Here is a 15273-nt window from a genome sequence, read left to right as displayed (position 1 = left end):
AGTTTTATCCATCTGTAGTTACTGCAGCTCTGCACATCACCCTTATTCTTAAAGATAGGTACCAAAACACTTTCTCCACTCCTCAGGCATCCTCTGACTTTCCAAAATTTCATTAAACAATCTGGTTAAAAATTCCACTGCCATTTCTCCTAAGCACCTCCATGCTTCCACTGGTATGTCATCTGGGCCAACATACTTTCCATTCTTCATCCTCTTCATAGCTGTCCTTACTTCCTCCTTCCTAACCTGCTTCACTTCCTGATTCATTATCCCCACATCATCCAACCTTCTCTCTCTCTCATTCTCTTCATTCATCAGCCCTTGAAAGTACTCTTTCCATCTACTCAACACACTCTCCTCACTTGTGAGTACATTTCCCTCACTGTCCTTTATCACCCTTACCTGCTGCATATCTTTCCCAGCTCTGTCCCTCTGTCTAGCCAATCGGTACAGGTCCTTTTCTCCCTCTTTAGTGTCCAATCTCTCATACAACTCTCTATATGCCTTATCCTTCGCCACCTCTCTCTTTGCCATGTGCCTCATCTCCTTATACTCATGTCTACTTTCTTCATCTCTTTGACAATCCCACTTCTTCGCCAGCCTCTTCCTCTGTATACTATCCTGTACTTCCTCATTCCACCACCATGTCTCCTTGTCCTCCCTCTGTCCAGATGTCACACCAAGCACCATCCTAGCAGTCTCCCTTACTAGCTCTGCTGTATTTACCCAACTATTCGGTAACTCTTCATTGCCTCCCAGTGCCTGTCTTAACTCTTCCCTGAACTCCACCTCACAATCACCCTTTTTTAACTTCCACCATTTAATCCTTGGCACTGCTTTCACACTCCTCCTCCGCTTCTTGATCACCAACATCATCCTGCAGACCACCATTCTATGCTGCTTAACTACACTTTCCCCAGTCACCACTTTACAGTCTCCAATCTCCTTCAGACTGACCCTCCTACACAGGATACAATCCACCTGTGTGCATCTTCCTCGACTCTTGTACTTCACCCTATGCTCCTCCCTCTTCTTAAAATACATATTCACCACAGCCATGTCCATCCTTTTCGCAAAATCCACAATCATCTGACCTTCTACATTCCTCTCCTTAACACCATACCTACCCATCACTTCCTCATCCCCTCTGTTCACTTCACCAATATGCCCAATGAAGTCCGCTCCAAATCACTAGTCTTTCACCCTTGGGTACACTCACCACCACTTCATCCAACTCACTCCAAAATATTTCTCTTTCTCATCCATCGCACACCCAACTTGTGGAGCATATGCACGAACATTCATCATTACACCATCAATTTCAAGCTTCCTAAACATCACTATCAGACACTCTTCACCTCCAAAACACTCTTGGCATACTGTTCTGTTAGGATAACCCCTACCCCATTTCTTCTGCCATCCACACCATGATAGAACAATTTGTACCAGCCTCCTATACACTTGGCCTTACTTTCCTTCCATCTGGTCTCTTGCACGCACAATATATCAACCTTCCTTCTCTCCATCATATCAGCTAGCTCTCTTCGTATACCAGACATACTGCCAACATTCAAAGTTCCTACCCTCAGTACTACACTCCTAACCTTCTTCCTGCCTTCGGGCATGCCTTCCCCCTCCTCTTCTTCTTCGGCCAACAGTAGCCCGATTTCCGCCAGCACCCTGTTGGCTATGCATTTTATCATACAACTGAAAGATATTTAACTACTTTGAATGAATTGATTCAGCTATGGACCTTTTCTTTTTAATCACACTTCTGTATCTAAAATAAGCATATATATATATATCTACACATATATATATATATATATATATATATATATATATATATACATACATACATACATACATACACACACACACACACACACACACTTATTTTAGATACAGAAGTGTGATTAAAAAGAAAAGGTTTTATAGATATATACACACACACATAGATATATACATATATATATATATATATATATATATATATATATATATACATACATATATACATACATATATATATATACACATATATATATATATATATATATATATATATAATATCTCCTGTGTAGGAAAATGAAAATAAACATTTCCCTACCCAAGGCAGAAAAATCATTATGCATTTCATGGAGCTTAGGGATGCCACCTGGAGATCAACTATCCCTACTCAGTTTTAAAGAACAAAGAAAAAGCATTAATTCTGCTGAGTAAACAAAACCATTACTGCCAAATGTAGTAATAAAACAAAAATACCAGCTGGATCCCTACTGAAATTTATTTTACATTTGTTGGCTGGGCTAGTCTAGCTGGATACATGTCCATTTTCAGTAGAGGCCCAGGGAGATAAGCTCCAAGCATTAGTAAATTACAAAAAAAATTACAATAATTAAAAACGACTAAATTCAAATACAAAGAGATTAAAAATGTTTTGAGAGAATAAAAATGGTTTCTATGAATAATAGCTCACAGTCTATGCAAGGTTTAAAATACAATATAAAAGTAAAAATTGTGTCTATGAATAATATCTCACAGTCTATGCAAAGGTTAGAAATACAATCTAGTACAAGAACACTCAGAATTCTAAAGTAATGATTTGTAGGTCAGAGAAAGAGAGAAAAGCAGAAGAAAGAAAAACACGAGGGCTAGAATAAAAAGTTAGGTTCTATTGATTAAAGCTGTAGAGGGGACAAAGGCCAGAAGGAAGGGGTATAGAAAGAAGAGCATTAAGGGGGAAAAAGTAGGATTTAGTCAGGTTTAGAACAGGGACAAAGCCAATGAATTTTCAGATGTTCTTTGAGATGTTTCTTGAAGAGTGGTGTGGATGAGAGAGATGCGAGTGTGCTAGGAAGCTGGTTTCAGATTTTACCCACAATGTTAGTAAAAAGCGAGTCCCCAGCTTTATTGTTAGATTTAATATTGGAGATTAATAGCTTATTTGCTGAGCGAAGTGTTGCAAGATTTCTATATGGGGAGATCAGGTTAGAGAGGACTGGGGTATTATTTGGGTGATAAAGGGTATTATTTGGGTGATAAAGAATATTATGTGAGATAACCAGTTGATTATACAGTAGATGGTTTTGTAGTTCTGACCATCCGAGTTGTTTAAGGTTGTGACAGTGGTGGGTTCTGAAGGGGGTGGCAGTGACAAATCTAGCTATGTTATTATAGCTAGTTTCAAGCTTGCTTAGATTGTGTTTTGATAGATTGATGTATATGGCAGAAGCATAGAATAGGGTAGAAATTAGGTGAGTCTGGGCAATGGAGGTTCTAGCTAGTGGTGTGAGGAAGGGCTTGATTCTATACAGGGAGCCTAGTTTTTTATTGACAGTCTGTATAGTATTGTTGATATGATAATCGTAGCTCAGGTTATTATCTATGGTTATGCCCAGTAGACGTGTGGTAGTGTCAGGGGAAATAGTAGTTCCATTGTTAGAGGTAATTGTAAAGTGGAACTCTGGTGACTTTTGGGTGGGAGCAAAAAGTAACAATTTTGTTTTTTTAGGGTTTAGGAGGAGGCAATGATGGGTGAACCAATTTTCAACAGTGTTAAATACTGTTTGAGTAAGGGTCTGAAGAGCGAGATCGATGACTTAGCAGTACAGATTAAAGTAGAATCATCAGCGTATTGTATGCATGTGGCTTGTGGAACAACAGTATTTAGATCATTAATAAAAATGGAAAATGGAAGAGGGCCTAGGATAGAGCCTTGAGGGACTCCAATGTTTACGGGGAGGGGTGTGGAGAGATTATGGTCCCAGAGCACTGCTTATCATCTATTTTTTTTAGATAGGATGTAAACCAAAGTATTGCTTGTGGGTCGAGATTGGGCTTTTAGCACATTGATTAGTAAGTCGTGGTTAACCATATCAAAGGCGTTTGATAGGTCAATGAATAGTGCAGAAGATAGAAAGTTATTATTTCGATTCTTGTTTATACAGTCAGTAAAAGATAGAAGGGCGGTAGTTGTATTATGAAAGGGCCTAAAGCCGTGCTGACAGTTGGCAAGTAAACTATTGTGGAGCAGGTGTTGAAGTAGTTGATGGTGAATACATTTTTCCATTATTTTGGCCAATGGAAAGAGTAACGCAATTGGTCGGAAGTTGGAGATATCAGTGGATTTGCCTCATTTATGTAAGGGGATTATATGGGAGACTTTCCATATGGATGGGATGTTACCTTCTATGATTGTTAGGTTTATAAGGATGGATATGGGATATGCTATGACTTTGGAAGCTATTTGAAGGTATTCTGCTGGCAGGTGGTCGGCAGAAGGGGTGCAAGGTTTGAGTTTTTGAAGGAGTTTGCAGATAAAGGATGTTGGCACAGGTTGTATATAGAAGGAAGGCACTGAACGGTTTGTGTTTTGTAAAGTGCTGGGGGAAATGGGAGATATTGTCTTTGCAAGAGTTTGTATAGTTTCTGTGAAGTAATTAAAGGCATCCGCTATTTGCAAAGGGTTATTATGGGGAACTAAAGATGGGGCTGGAGTTTTGGTATGTCCTGGTTGGAGAAGTTTATTAATGCCGGACCAAAACTTTTGAGGGTTTTTTGGATGTGATTGTTGAAGGTGGAAATAATAGTTTTTCTTGTCTAAGATAATGTCATTTTTGGTTGCATTTCTTAGCTGTTTAAAGTATAGGTGGTCTGCAGAGCTCTTAGAGGCTCTCCATCTGGCCCATATTTTGTTCCATAGGAGCATTTTTTCCCTGGATTGTTTTGTGAGCCATGGGGCTGTTTTGGTCCCAACTCGAGAAAAGCGAAGGGAGGCATGGAGATCTAGGATTTGTAGGAATTTAGTATTAAAGTAAGAAACTGCTTCATCCAGTTTGAGTTGCTTCAGAGGTGACCAGTTACAGGCCTTTAGTTCGTTTTGAAAGCTCTCTGCTTTAAAGTGTTTTTTGGAACGATAGGTTATAAATGTGTTATTAATAGGAGTATGAGCCTTTTGCTTTGTTATGTAGGTAAGAACATGGTCACTAAGGACATCTGGAAGTGTTCCTGAAGTATAGGTTTCAGGATGACTATTTATAAGTATCCAGTCAAGAGTGGCTTCTTGAAATGTCAGCACTGACTTTTCAGAAGACACCAAAACCCTAGAGAAGAATGAATCTCACTCTTTTCCTTGGAAAAAAAAAAATTTGCAGGGGGGCAAGCCCCCCCCCTTTGCATCCCGATACTGTATACCAACTCCAAGATCACCATACTTTGGAGAAAAGGGAATATTATGAGTAACAGCTCAAATGCTATAGTGGTACATTGTTCTGACTATGGTGTAGAGGGTCCTGGATTAAAGACTTGTCAAGGCTGGTAATTTTGTTGTTAGGCAGAACAGTTGCTGATGGTGACAGACTGATTAAAGCACATTTAAGTGGGTTTGCGTTTGAGAAAGGAGCACGCAGAGGGGAAAAGCAATATGAAAGGTAGCTAGGGATGTGCAGGACGGGCGTAGGGAGGTCCACAGCTGTCCATGAACACTGAAGGCGTTCGAGATCTGGGGACACAGGTTGACGGCAACCTTTCCTTTGACCACCACATTGCCACTGTGGTCTGAAAGTCCTATGTGGCACATCTCATAAACTGGTATGGTACTGGGGTTATTATACAGGAATGGTGGGTCCCAGTTGCCTGGTGAGTAGTGCTTATCTATGGTGATTTAAAGTGAATGGTGAAGGCATTATAAGTAGCTTGATCTTTGGAAGTTTTTGTAGGCTGGTTTAGGCGTTGTGTAATGTCCCTGCTATTTTATGAGAATTTCCAGAAGGCTGGTATGGTAACCATTTCAAATTTCTAGACTCGGAAGAGCAGGTCTCAAAACACGGAGACTGGCAGAAAAATCAGACTTGTATATACCAAGACTGAGATGCCATTCATATGTTCATGGGTATGTACTAGTCTAATGGCCTTGGGGCCTTTACAAGCCAAGCCATCGGATTACCCTGGCATAGTGCCACCCGACCTTGGTTCCCAGTGCCTCTGTCGAGCAGAACCACTGGAGTTATCCCCGGGATGAATTTTCTGTTTCCCATCCATTCATCAAAATTTCTCTTGAACAGGGTCAGCAAGGTGTTCTGCTTGACATGTATGGGAAGTCTATTCCAGAACATGGGCAATCTCTGGGTTATGAACCTGTCCCTAGCATGTTCTGTTAATTGTGGTAATGAGGTTGAGGTCTCTGGAGCTTGTGGTGCAGAGGGATTGGGATTTCTTTAGATGTAGCATTTCTAACAGAGCTGGGTCAGGCATGGTTTTGTAAGGCATGCAGAGATCGCCTCTGTAGGTGATACGAGACAGAGAACAGTTGGAGTTTTTTCGAATCTGCCAATACAGGACAAGTGTTTAAGGTCTAGGGTCCTCTTTGTGAGGTACTTTTGTGGCCTCTCCAGTTGTTGCAGGTGTCTAGTGAAGTACATGCCAAATGGGGAATTGTACTCAATGATTGGCCTAATGAGGGAAGAGTAGAGTGAGACGATGACCTCTTTCTTCCTGGATGCAAAACCCTGGTAATGAGATGTGCCACATAGAAGGACTTTGACCACAATGGCAATGTTGTGATACTTAAGGCCATGATTCTGACACCAGCTGTTGGTCTCAGTGAGGCCATTCTGTATGATGTCAACATCACTTGGGGAGTTAATAATGGCTCCCAACCTGCAATCAACTTTGAACTTTGTCAGCCAGAGTCCCTTTGTGTTGGTTTGGACTTCAGAGAAGTAGATACTAAAACAGGAGAGGACCCAAGACCAAAACCTGTGGGACTACACTTGAGATTAATCGGCAGTCTGACTTGGGAGTCAGCTACTTTCACACTGTGGGTTCCATCTGTGAGCCAGTTTCAACCTACCTAGTGATATACAGGTTGATGCCAAGCTTAGTGAATTTTTCTATGATTCCTGAGTGGGGAATGGTATCAAAAGCCAGGCCAGATCAAGATAGACTGTATGAACCACCTTGCCTTCATCCACAGCTCTGGTGACTAACTCAAAGAAGTCTACCAAGTTAAGCAGGCATGATCTACCCTTCACAAAAGCAAACTGTATGGGATCCAGAGTTTGGAGATTCCCTATATCCTTGTTTATTAGGTCCATGATGATGCATTCCATGGCTTTGCGTATCAGACTCTGTAGTCGCTCCTCCTTTGTGGAGAGAGATGACTGTAGCAGTGCACCATTTGGTAGGGACAAAGCCTGAGGTGAGGCTGTGACTGAACAGGGCACACAGGTGAGGTGCCAGTTCACTTTGTAGTTCTTGTAGCACACAACCAGGGATATTGTCAGGTCCCACAGGAGCTGTATTCTTGGCCTTGGACAGTGCTGTTTTAACCTGTGCAGTTTTAACCTGTGCAGCAGTAATATTGGGTGCTTGGCAATCTACTGGTATTGTGATTGGTCCGGGGGGGGGGGTAAAACTGGCACCGAGTCTGTCGGACAGTATACTGGCAATATCTGTTGGCTCTGTATAGGAGGTACCATTGTGCAGTAGCTCAGAGCAAATCTGGGTATTGCCATGGAGATTCTTTACATAACTACAGTAGGCCTTATGGCTGTCTTTACTATCTGCTGTAATTCTGTTTTCATAGCTAGCTTTAGAGGATTTGATGAGGTAGCTCAACTTTTTGTTGAAGCTGATAAGGGAGTTTTTCCAGTCTTGGGACTTCACCTTATTCTGCATCAGTTTCCTCCTTCTGTTGTAGAGTTTTTGGCAGGGGACCACCAGATTGACTTCCTTTTTGGAGGAGAGTGTCTTCGTTCTATTGGGTATGGCAAGGTCCATGCATTTGCGTACGTGTTCGTACAGTACATTGGTGTATGATTCTGCTGTCACGCAACTATTCTCCATTTGCATAGGTGACGTGGAGTTAGCCACCTCTGTTTTTTAGGAGCCCAAAGTTAGCTTTGGAGAAGTTTTTCATGGTGGTTACCTTTGTGTGGGAGGGATGTGGATTTCCAAGGCGATTAGTTTGTGGTCGGATCTAACCAGAGAAGAGTTGACTATTGGTGTAGAGCAACGATCGCCCATGTTAGTAATGACCAGGTCAAGGATGTTGCTACCTCTGGTGGGGGTAAGAACGAGCTGGTCCAGGGCATTGGAATTAATGAACTCCAGGAAACATTGGGCAAGTGTATTGGTACAGGAGTAGTTTACCCATTTAATGGAGGGGTAGCTGAAGTAGTCTAGTAAGAGAGAGTGTTAGGTTGGACCTGAATATTCTCCAGGGTGCTTAGGAACGTGAAGTGCCAGTCTTAGGACATGGTTGGGGACCTATAGCAGGCTACGACCTGAATTGTTGTCTTACCCAATGTTAGCTGCACCTGAAGCATCTCTGATGCGTTATGTTGGGCTACCAGTCTAGAGGTGTGTGCATCCTTTGTGAAAATGGAAACACCACCGCCTTTTGAGCTTCGGTTCAAGTTCTGGGACCAAAAGGTGTGGAATGAGTTATAGTCTGGTAGTGCAGGGGTGCTTTCTGCTGCCTTGAACCAGGTCTCTGTTACCACACAAATGTTGATGTTCTCCATTTTAAGGAGTGCTTCGAGCGAGTACATTTTGAGATTTACACTTCTAGCATTGAGCAGCATGACCCCCGCATTGCATTTGTTTGCAGCTGTTACAGTGGTAATTTGGTCTTTGGAACACCATCTAAAAATACACTATAGGTTTGGCAAGAGCCTTGGCCAGTATTCGGAAGCACAGCCTAACAGAAACAGGCCATCTCTGGCAAAGCATCGAGGTCGGTCAATCATGTCATCCCAGGCAGACTGATAGTGGATTCCCTTTAGAATGACACCAGAAACTTAGCCAATTGTTGAAACCAATCATTTTCTGCTTGTACTGTGGTATCATTCTGGATGATGGTAGGATGCTGCTCAGGGCTAGGGTCATACCCGCCTGGGCTACATAATCCGAGAGCTCCTCCATGTCTCTTTTCATGTAGTCCAGGGAGGTACGTCTCAGGTCATTCACACCCACATGTACAATGACAGAGTCATATTTGTACCTGTTGTTTTGGGACCCGAGTGCGTGAGTTATGTGGCGGATCCTGGCACCTGACAGGCAGCTGACTGTTAATTTTTCCTTATTCAACCTAGTGAGAGTGGGACATCAGTGTACCTCACTATCGAGTCTCCTGTGACTAGTGTGTTGGGCATGCTGCTTTGCCTTAGGGGCTTTGGTTGAGTGCAGCTCTGAGTTTGTCTGAAACAAACTTGAAATACACTGCAGTGGCTATTTTTTCACCACAACCAGACATCTGTCTACATAATCACAGGGGATATAGCCTGGGTAGAGGTGATATGTGTTGTATAAAAATTCACACTAGATGCTACTGTAATGAAAATGAACACAGTCATTAACCTGGCTTTTCCAAACCAGTGTAAATTTTTGTGAAGCAAGTCAGAATAATTTACTGAGATAATTTCTTTATATCAAAATCTGAGGTGTGCACAGTCAAAAGTGTCTATAACTGATGGGTATGGAAGTCCATCTATGGATAAAGAGGGTCATCCTTATTGTTAATCATAATTAAACAATCATTGATCTGACTTGCAAGCACACAGTCACACAATGTACTGGATTCACTGAACTCACAGTAAAAAGGTCTTTGCTATGGTGTGTTTGTGGGGCGGGGGGGGGGTTGTAATACATCTCTGAACAAGTTCACCATAATTTCTTTCACTTCCCATCATAGCCAAGCATCAGTACTGTACACAATACAAGTGTCCATCATTGCTGATCTGGTCAGATGTATGGGAAAGTAGCTGATTACTGGCAGAGTAGCAAAAAATATCACTGCTATCTCACAGCACTTGGCTCTGTAGTCAGGTTCTTCACTGTGGTTGCTTCTGTTTGAAGTTTACATGATCTCTCCGTCTCGTGTGTAGCTTTTATCCAAAAGCCCAAAGACACGCCCACAGGTGAACCAGCATTCCTCAACTCTTAGACAACTGTGGGGCACATGCACACAACTGTTTTTAGGTTGCTAATACAGGAGTTAACAAGAACTTTTCAATAATAAGGCACACAATAGATCACAGAACATCCAGACTCTGTTTTTGAAGGCTAACAAGCTCCTAGACTGTAAAAGGGAATTTTGACACAGGCTGTGCGACAACGCCCATTTTCAATCTTTGCCCTGGGCCCCACCTAGTCTAAAAAAAACATCAGTTCTCAAAGGTAAGTGCAAAAGGTCATTGTGGATTGTGAGGAGGGGGATACTGGGGAAAGTGGGATCCTTATTTCTTTAACCTTCATAAACCCCAGACGAGCTGTAATCATCTTCTGGGCATACCTTTACACTGTACTGACTAGAAGCAACTAATCAGAATTCAATACTGTGATAATTTTTTCCCCGCTTTCCTCAAAATCAACCAACCATGTTTACAGGTGGGTATCTTTTGAGGGTACAAAGCATGCTGTGCAGTGGCAACAATATGAAATATATTACTATGGTAATTTGTTTTGTGCAAGTCTAACATGTAAGGGGTACACAGAAAGTGGATGTCTTTGGGATGTAGGGGCGAGGAAGCATGTTTTGTCTATACACAAAAGCACAAGTTTGAAATGTATGACTGGTTCATAGATTAGTACTAAGCTAACTGCCTTTACTAGCCATTTTAAGCCTAGCAAATTATCCCTTGTGAGACTCAAACCCCACACCTTGTGTTTGTAAGGCAAACACCTTAAGCATTAGGCCACCCTCCCAACCCCCTGATATTTGGTCTTTCATTTTGATCCCAATCTTGACTATTGTTTTCATTCAGGCCATTACTAGGTCAAATGACTAGACTGAAAAAAAAATGTAAAATGCACCTCAGAGCATCCAGAGCCCAAAGGTTTCTGTGGGGTGGGGGGCTAGTGACTGACACCTAGGTTAATTCAATTACTTCATCCACAGTAACTGAAACAAAAGAAATATGTAACCTGCCTGGATGGTATGAGAATGTCAGAATAGGGCAAACAAAGGGTGGGCAATGGGATGGTTTGGAAGGAGGACCAATGGGCAACAAGGGGCTAAAAGAAGTCCTTTGTGTAGGGCTCTATTACAGCCAAGGAAAGAAATGCTGATTGCAACTGGATATCTGGGGGTTATATAGTTAAAATGAATAGAATGAGTGGTTTCTGAGAAGGTCCGCGGATGTAATTGACTGACCCCTCAGCTAAATGGTAACAGACCTGCCATAATATAGTCTCACCCCATTCCAGTTCTCTATACCCATCCAGTAGCTTCCTTCAGCCACCCCTCCCCTTTTTTGTTTTGAATTCATCAGTTGCTACTGGTCATTACTTGCCAAAAAAAAAAAAAAGTTGCAGACAAATTTTTCATTACTTGCCAAAAAAATTGCAGACTTTTTTTTTTGTTTTACATCATGTCTAATTAGAAGAAAAAAAAACGAAGCACGTAGTGTCTTTGGTCTAACAAGGTTCATTCTATTAGAAGGCAGCTACCTCAGCTTCTGCATACAAATGCCTCAAGTAAATGTGCAATGCTGACAGATCTTTAAATAGGTTACCCTTTCTTTCACAACATATGTAATATTCTGTTAGTGTTCAGACTTCTCCAATAAGCATACAGGCAACACAATGGAAATGTATTTGCTTTATAGCAATACCTGTGTGATTGGTATACAATACATCGCTCAGAATAGTACAGCAAATCTTGATTCCTTGCTAGCGTAATATGGTAGAACTCCATTACCCTTCATAGGCGTGAGTGGTAGTAAATGAATGTATTACTTTGCAAATCTTGATTCCTTGCTAGCGTAATATGGTAGAACTCCATTACCCTTCATAGGCGTGAGTGGTAGTAAATGAATGTATTACTTTGCATTTTTCTAAATATAAAAGAACATAACCCGTTAGTTTCCCGGTTTCAAAACACTTTGATCAGAAAGTGATAGCTGGGCTTTGAAAACCTGTTAAGAAGCAAATAAAGATTACATTATAAACCTACATTCTGAACAAATGCTAAGTTACTCTTCTGAAATTTCTGAACCAGTCAATAAGCAATGACCAACTGCTTAAACTGGGCTAATCTGCCAGCTTCTAGAAAAAAAAAAGATTTTACTATTATGCAACTAGCTTTCCATTTCAGTAAACTTTTTTCAGTCTCATCCAGTCCTTCAACAATAAGCTCATAAAAATCAAGAAAACTGGACAGGAAATTCTTAACTGCTGCCTACCACAGAGGATGACTGGTCTGGGTATACACTTAGTAAATGGCTGCCACATAGAGTTGCACACCACTGGAATTTATGCATTTATTTTGTCTTTCACAACACGCAAACACGCAGTATCACACAAAAATGTCAGGGCCTGTTACTACACTTGGGATGTTTAAAAAAATGCCTCCACCATTACCAGATATTCAAGAGCTGCTGTACTCTTAGATGAAACAAGAAAAGGAAATGCCACTTGCTATATTACATATGTTTACACTTTTTCTGATAGGGGAGAACAGCACTGCAATCTATATTCTGGACTGGTTGCCCCTTCCCTTTCATACCATACCAGTTACAGAACAATTGTGTCATGGTGACAAATTAAGAATTTGGCACTTCAGCTTTTTACACCATCGAGTCAGCATGAATTAACATAAAAATGTTTTATTTATAAATACTCAAGCACATCATTTAAGATTAGTTAAGGTAAGTGAACTGTACCTTGACTTCAATGTTTCCCACTTTTGCTGTAGATCTAATGATGGGTCGCCCAACCAGTGCTGGAAAGATGTGTTCAGGAAAATTGGAGCCAGCATAACCGCACTTCACAAACTGGTGACAGAAGTAAAGATATAATGCTTAGACAGAAAAAAACACTCAAACTTTGAAACAGTTAAATACAGTGGCTTGCTAATTATCAAAGAAATGCATTTGCATTTTTTTTTTGGAATCGGAAAGAAAATAGTCCCAGACAGTGGCTTGATGGACCAGAAGTCCGCCTCATTCCTGCTCAACCACACACAAACCACCATCCCAGTCCAAATCTGCAACACAACATGTGACTGTACAGTCTCCTCTGCTCTTTCCTCCACTGACACATTATGACTAATCTGATGAGTAAAACATATGTTTTGTTCATCATCATCTTCTTTCGGCTGTTCCCGTTAGGGGTCACCAAAGCAGATCACCTATTTCCATTTCTTCCTGTCCTCTGCATTTTGCTCTGTCACACCAACCACCTGCATGTTCTCTATCACCACATCCATAAACCTTATCTTAGGCCTTCCTCTTTTCCTGTTACCTGGTAGCTTCATCCTTAGCATCCTTTTCCCAATATACTTAGCATCCCTCCTTCAGCACATGTCCAAACCAACTTAATCGTGCCTCTCTGGCTTTGTCTCCAAACCTTCCAACCTGGGCTGACCCTCTTATTCCTAATCTTGTCCACCCTCGTCACACCCATGTCCACCCTTGTCACACCCAGTACAAATCTTAACATCTTTAATTCTGCCACATCCAGCTCAAACTCCTGCCTTTTTGTCAATGCCACTGTCTCCAACCCATATAACATAGCTGGTCTCACTACCCTCTTGTAGACCTTCCCTTTCACTCTTACAGGTACTAGTCTGTCACAAATCACTCCTGACACTCTTCTCCACCCACTCCATCCTGCCTGTACTCTATTCTTCACCTCTCTTCCACACTCACCGTTACTCTGAACTATTGACCCCAAGTATTTAAACTCATCCACCTTCGCCACCTCTACTCCTTGCATCCTCACCATTCCTCTATCCTCCCTCTTATTCACACACATATATTCTTGGTCCTGCTGACCTTCATTCCTCTTCTCTCTAGAGCACATCTCCATCTTTCCAGGGTCTCCTCCACCTGTTCCCTACTCTCACTACAGATCACAATGTCATCTGCAAACATCATAGTCCACGGGGACTCCTGTCTGATCTCGTCCGTCAACCTGTCCATCACCATCTTACTTATATTTTGTTAAACTAACAAAAAGACTATACCAAAGTTTCATCACAAAAAAAACAGAAAGAAAAGGGATACTCGACAGGATCCAATACAAATTATTATTTTAAAAACAACTGTCAAAGCATACTTAAGGTTACCATAGGACACTGCAATGAATAAGCCTTCAGACTGTACCTCTAAACATCTTACTACAAAAAAAAATTTGGATAAAGGCTAAAACAAGGGGGGGAACAAAAGCTCAAAAATAGGGATGGATTTGACATACTGCTCTTACAAACTGACAAATACGCGAGAATAACAGGATTTGTGTTAATATCCTTCAGAAAATGCATGCTAATTCCTAAGCTCAAATCTGTGTCATCATTTAGCGACTTCAACAGTCAGTGATTTGCCAGAAAACCACAAATTTTATGAGGAACAAAAAAAAATATATATATGGAGGCAAAAATCTGGACAGTTGAGAGACATGCGTCAGACTAGCTTTATCAATTCAGCACAAGTAAAAACTTCAAGGAGCAAAATATAGATATTTTATTAAATCTGCCAATGGCTTACTTATCTATCCCCTATAAGCTCATGTGTTCCTCCAAAAGTGACAGCCTGACATCCCTGAGCTGAGCAACATGGACATTTGCTACCAATCGGGGGGGAAAACACTACAGTCTAAGACAAAGGTAAAGCAAAATGATTAGTTTGTCTGTTTTTCAAACAGACAGCTGTTCTCAAAAAATAAAGGACAAATAACTGACAAATCCGTTTCATGCAACCATGTTTGTCTAACTATTCAATACTTAAACCAATGATAAAATTTGTTTAGATGACAAAACAGCCTATATTCCGGAACTAGAATGAGTTACTTGTGTACGACAGGAACTCATTACTAAATACAACACTAAGGGCCAAACATAAATTAAACATAAAAATTGTACACAACTTTGGAATTCCAAGATGGTTGCATATTGATTAACAGCTTACTTTTGGCTCTCCCAGTCTGAAAACAGAAACCTAGCAAAGAAGGCCAGTGGACCTAAATTTCTGGGTAAATTTCAATAACTGGCTAGTAAGTGCACTGTCTGGATGCCAGGAAAAAAAGAAATACAAGGGATCTGGAGGAAAATCAGCTACAAAAGGTGAGAAAAAAGCAGACATAGGAGTAGTGCAGTGGTTCCGCAAGAAGCACTACAAGTTCCAGACATGACTTCCAGTAACCTAGAGGAGAGTATAAAGCAGCTGCACAAAGACCTAATTAAAATTAGTGAAAGAGTATATGAACAAAAACAATAAACAGCTGGAAAAAATGGAAAAGGCTTTAAACAGATAATCAGATATGGTGACA

At 41.1% G+C, this 15273-nt stretch overlaps 1 protein-coding gene across 2 annotated transcripts in view; it reads right to left on the bottom strand.

The window, feature by feature from the left end:
* ACTR2 (actin related protein 2) overlaps positions 1–15273 on the bottom strand; it is an 848078-nt gene that overhangs the window by 795666 nt on the left and 37139 nt on the right. For both annotated transcript variants that reach the window (XM_044055728.1, XM_044055739.1), the window contains exon 2: positions 12669–12779. In XM_044055728.1, coding sequence (XP_043911663.1) covers positions 12669–12779 — 111 coding nt within the window. The remainder of the gene's footprint in view (positions 1–12668; positions 12780–15273) is intronic.

The sequence above is a fragment of the Protopterus annectens genome, chromosome 1.part2, assembly GCF_019279795.1.
Source record: "Protopterus annectens isolate FY-2018-M chromosome 1.part2, PAN1.0, whole genome shotgun sequence".
Classification (NCBI taxonomy): domain Eukaryota; kingdom Metazoa; phylum Chordata; order Ceratodontiformes; family Protopteridae; genus Protopterus; species Protopterus annectens.
This window is presented reverse-complemented; position numbering and strand designations above follow the sequence as displayed.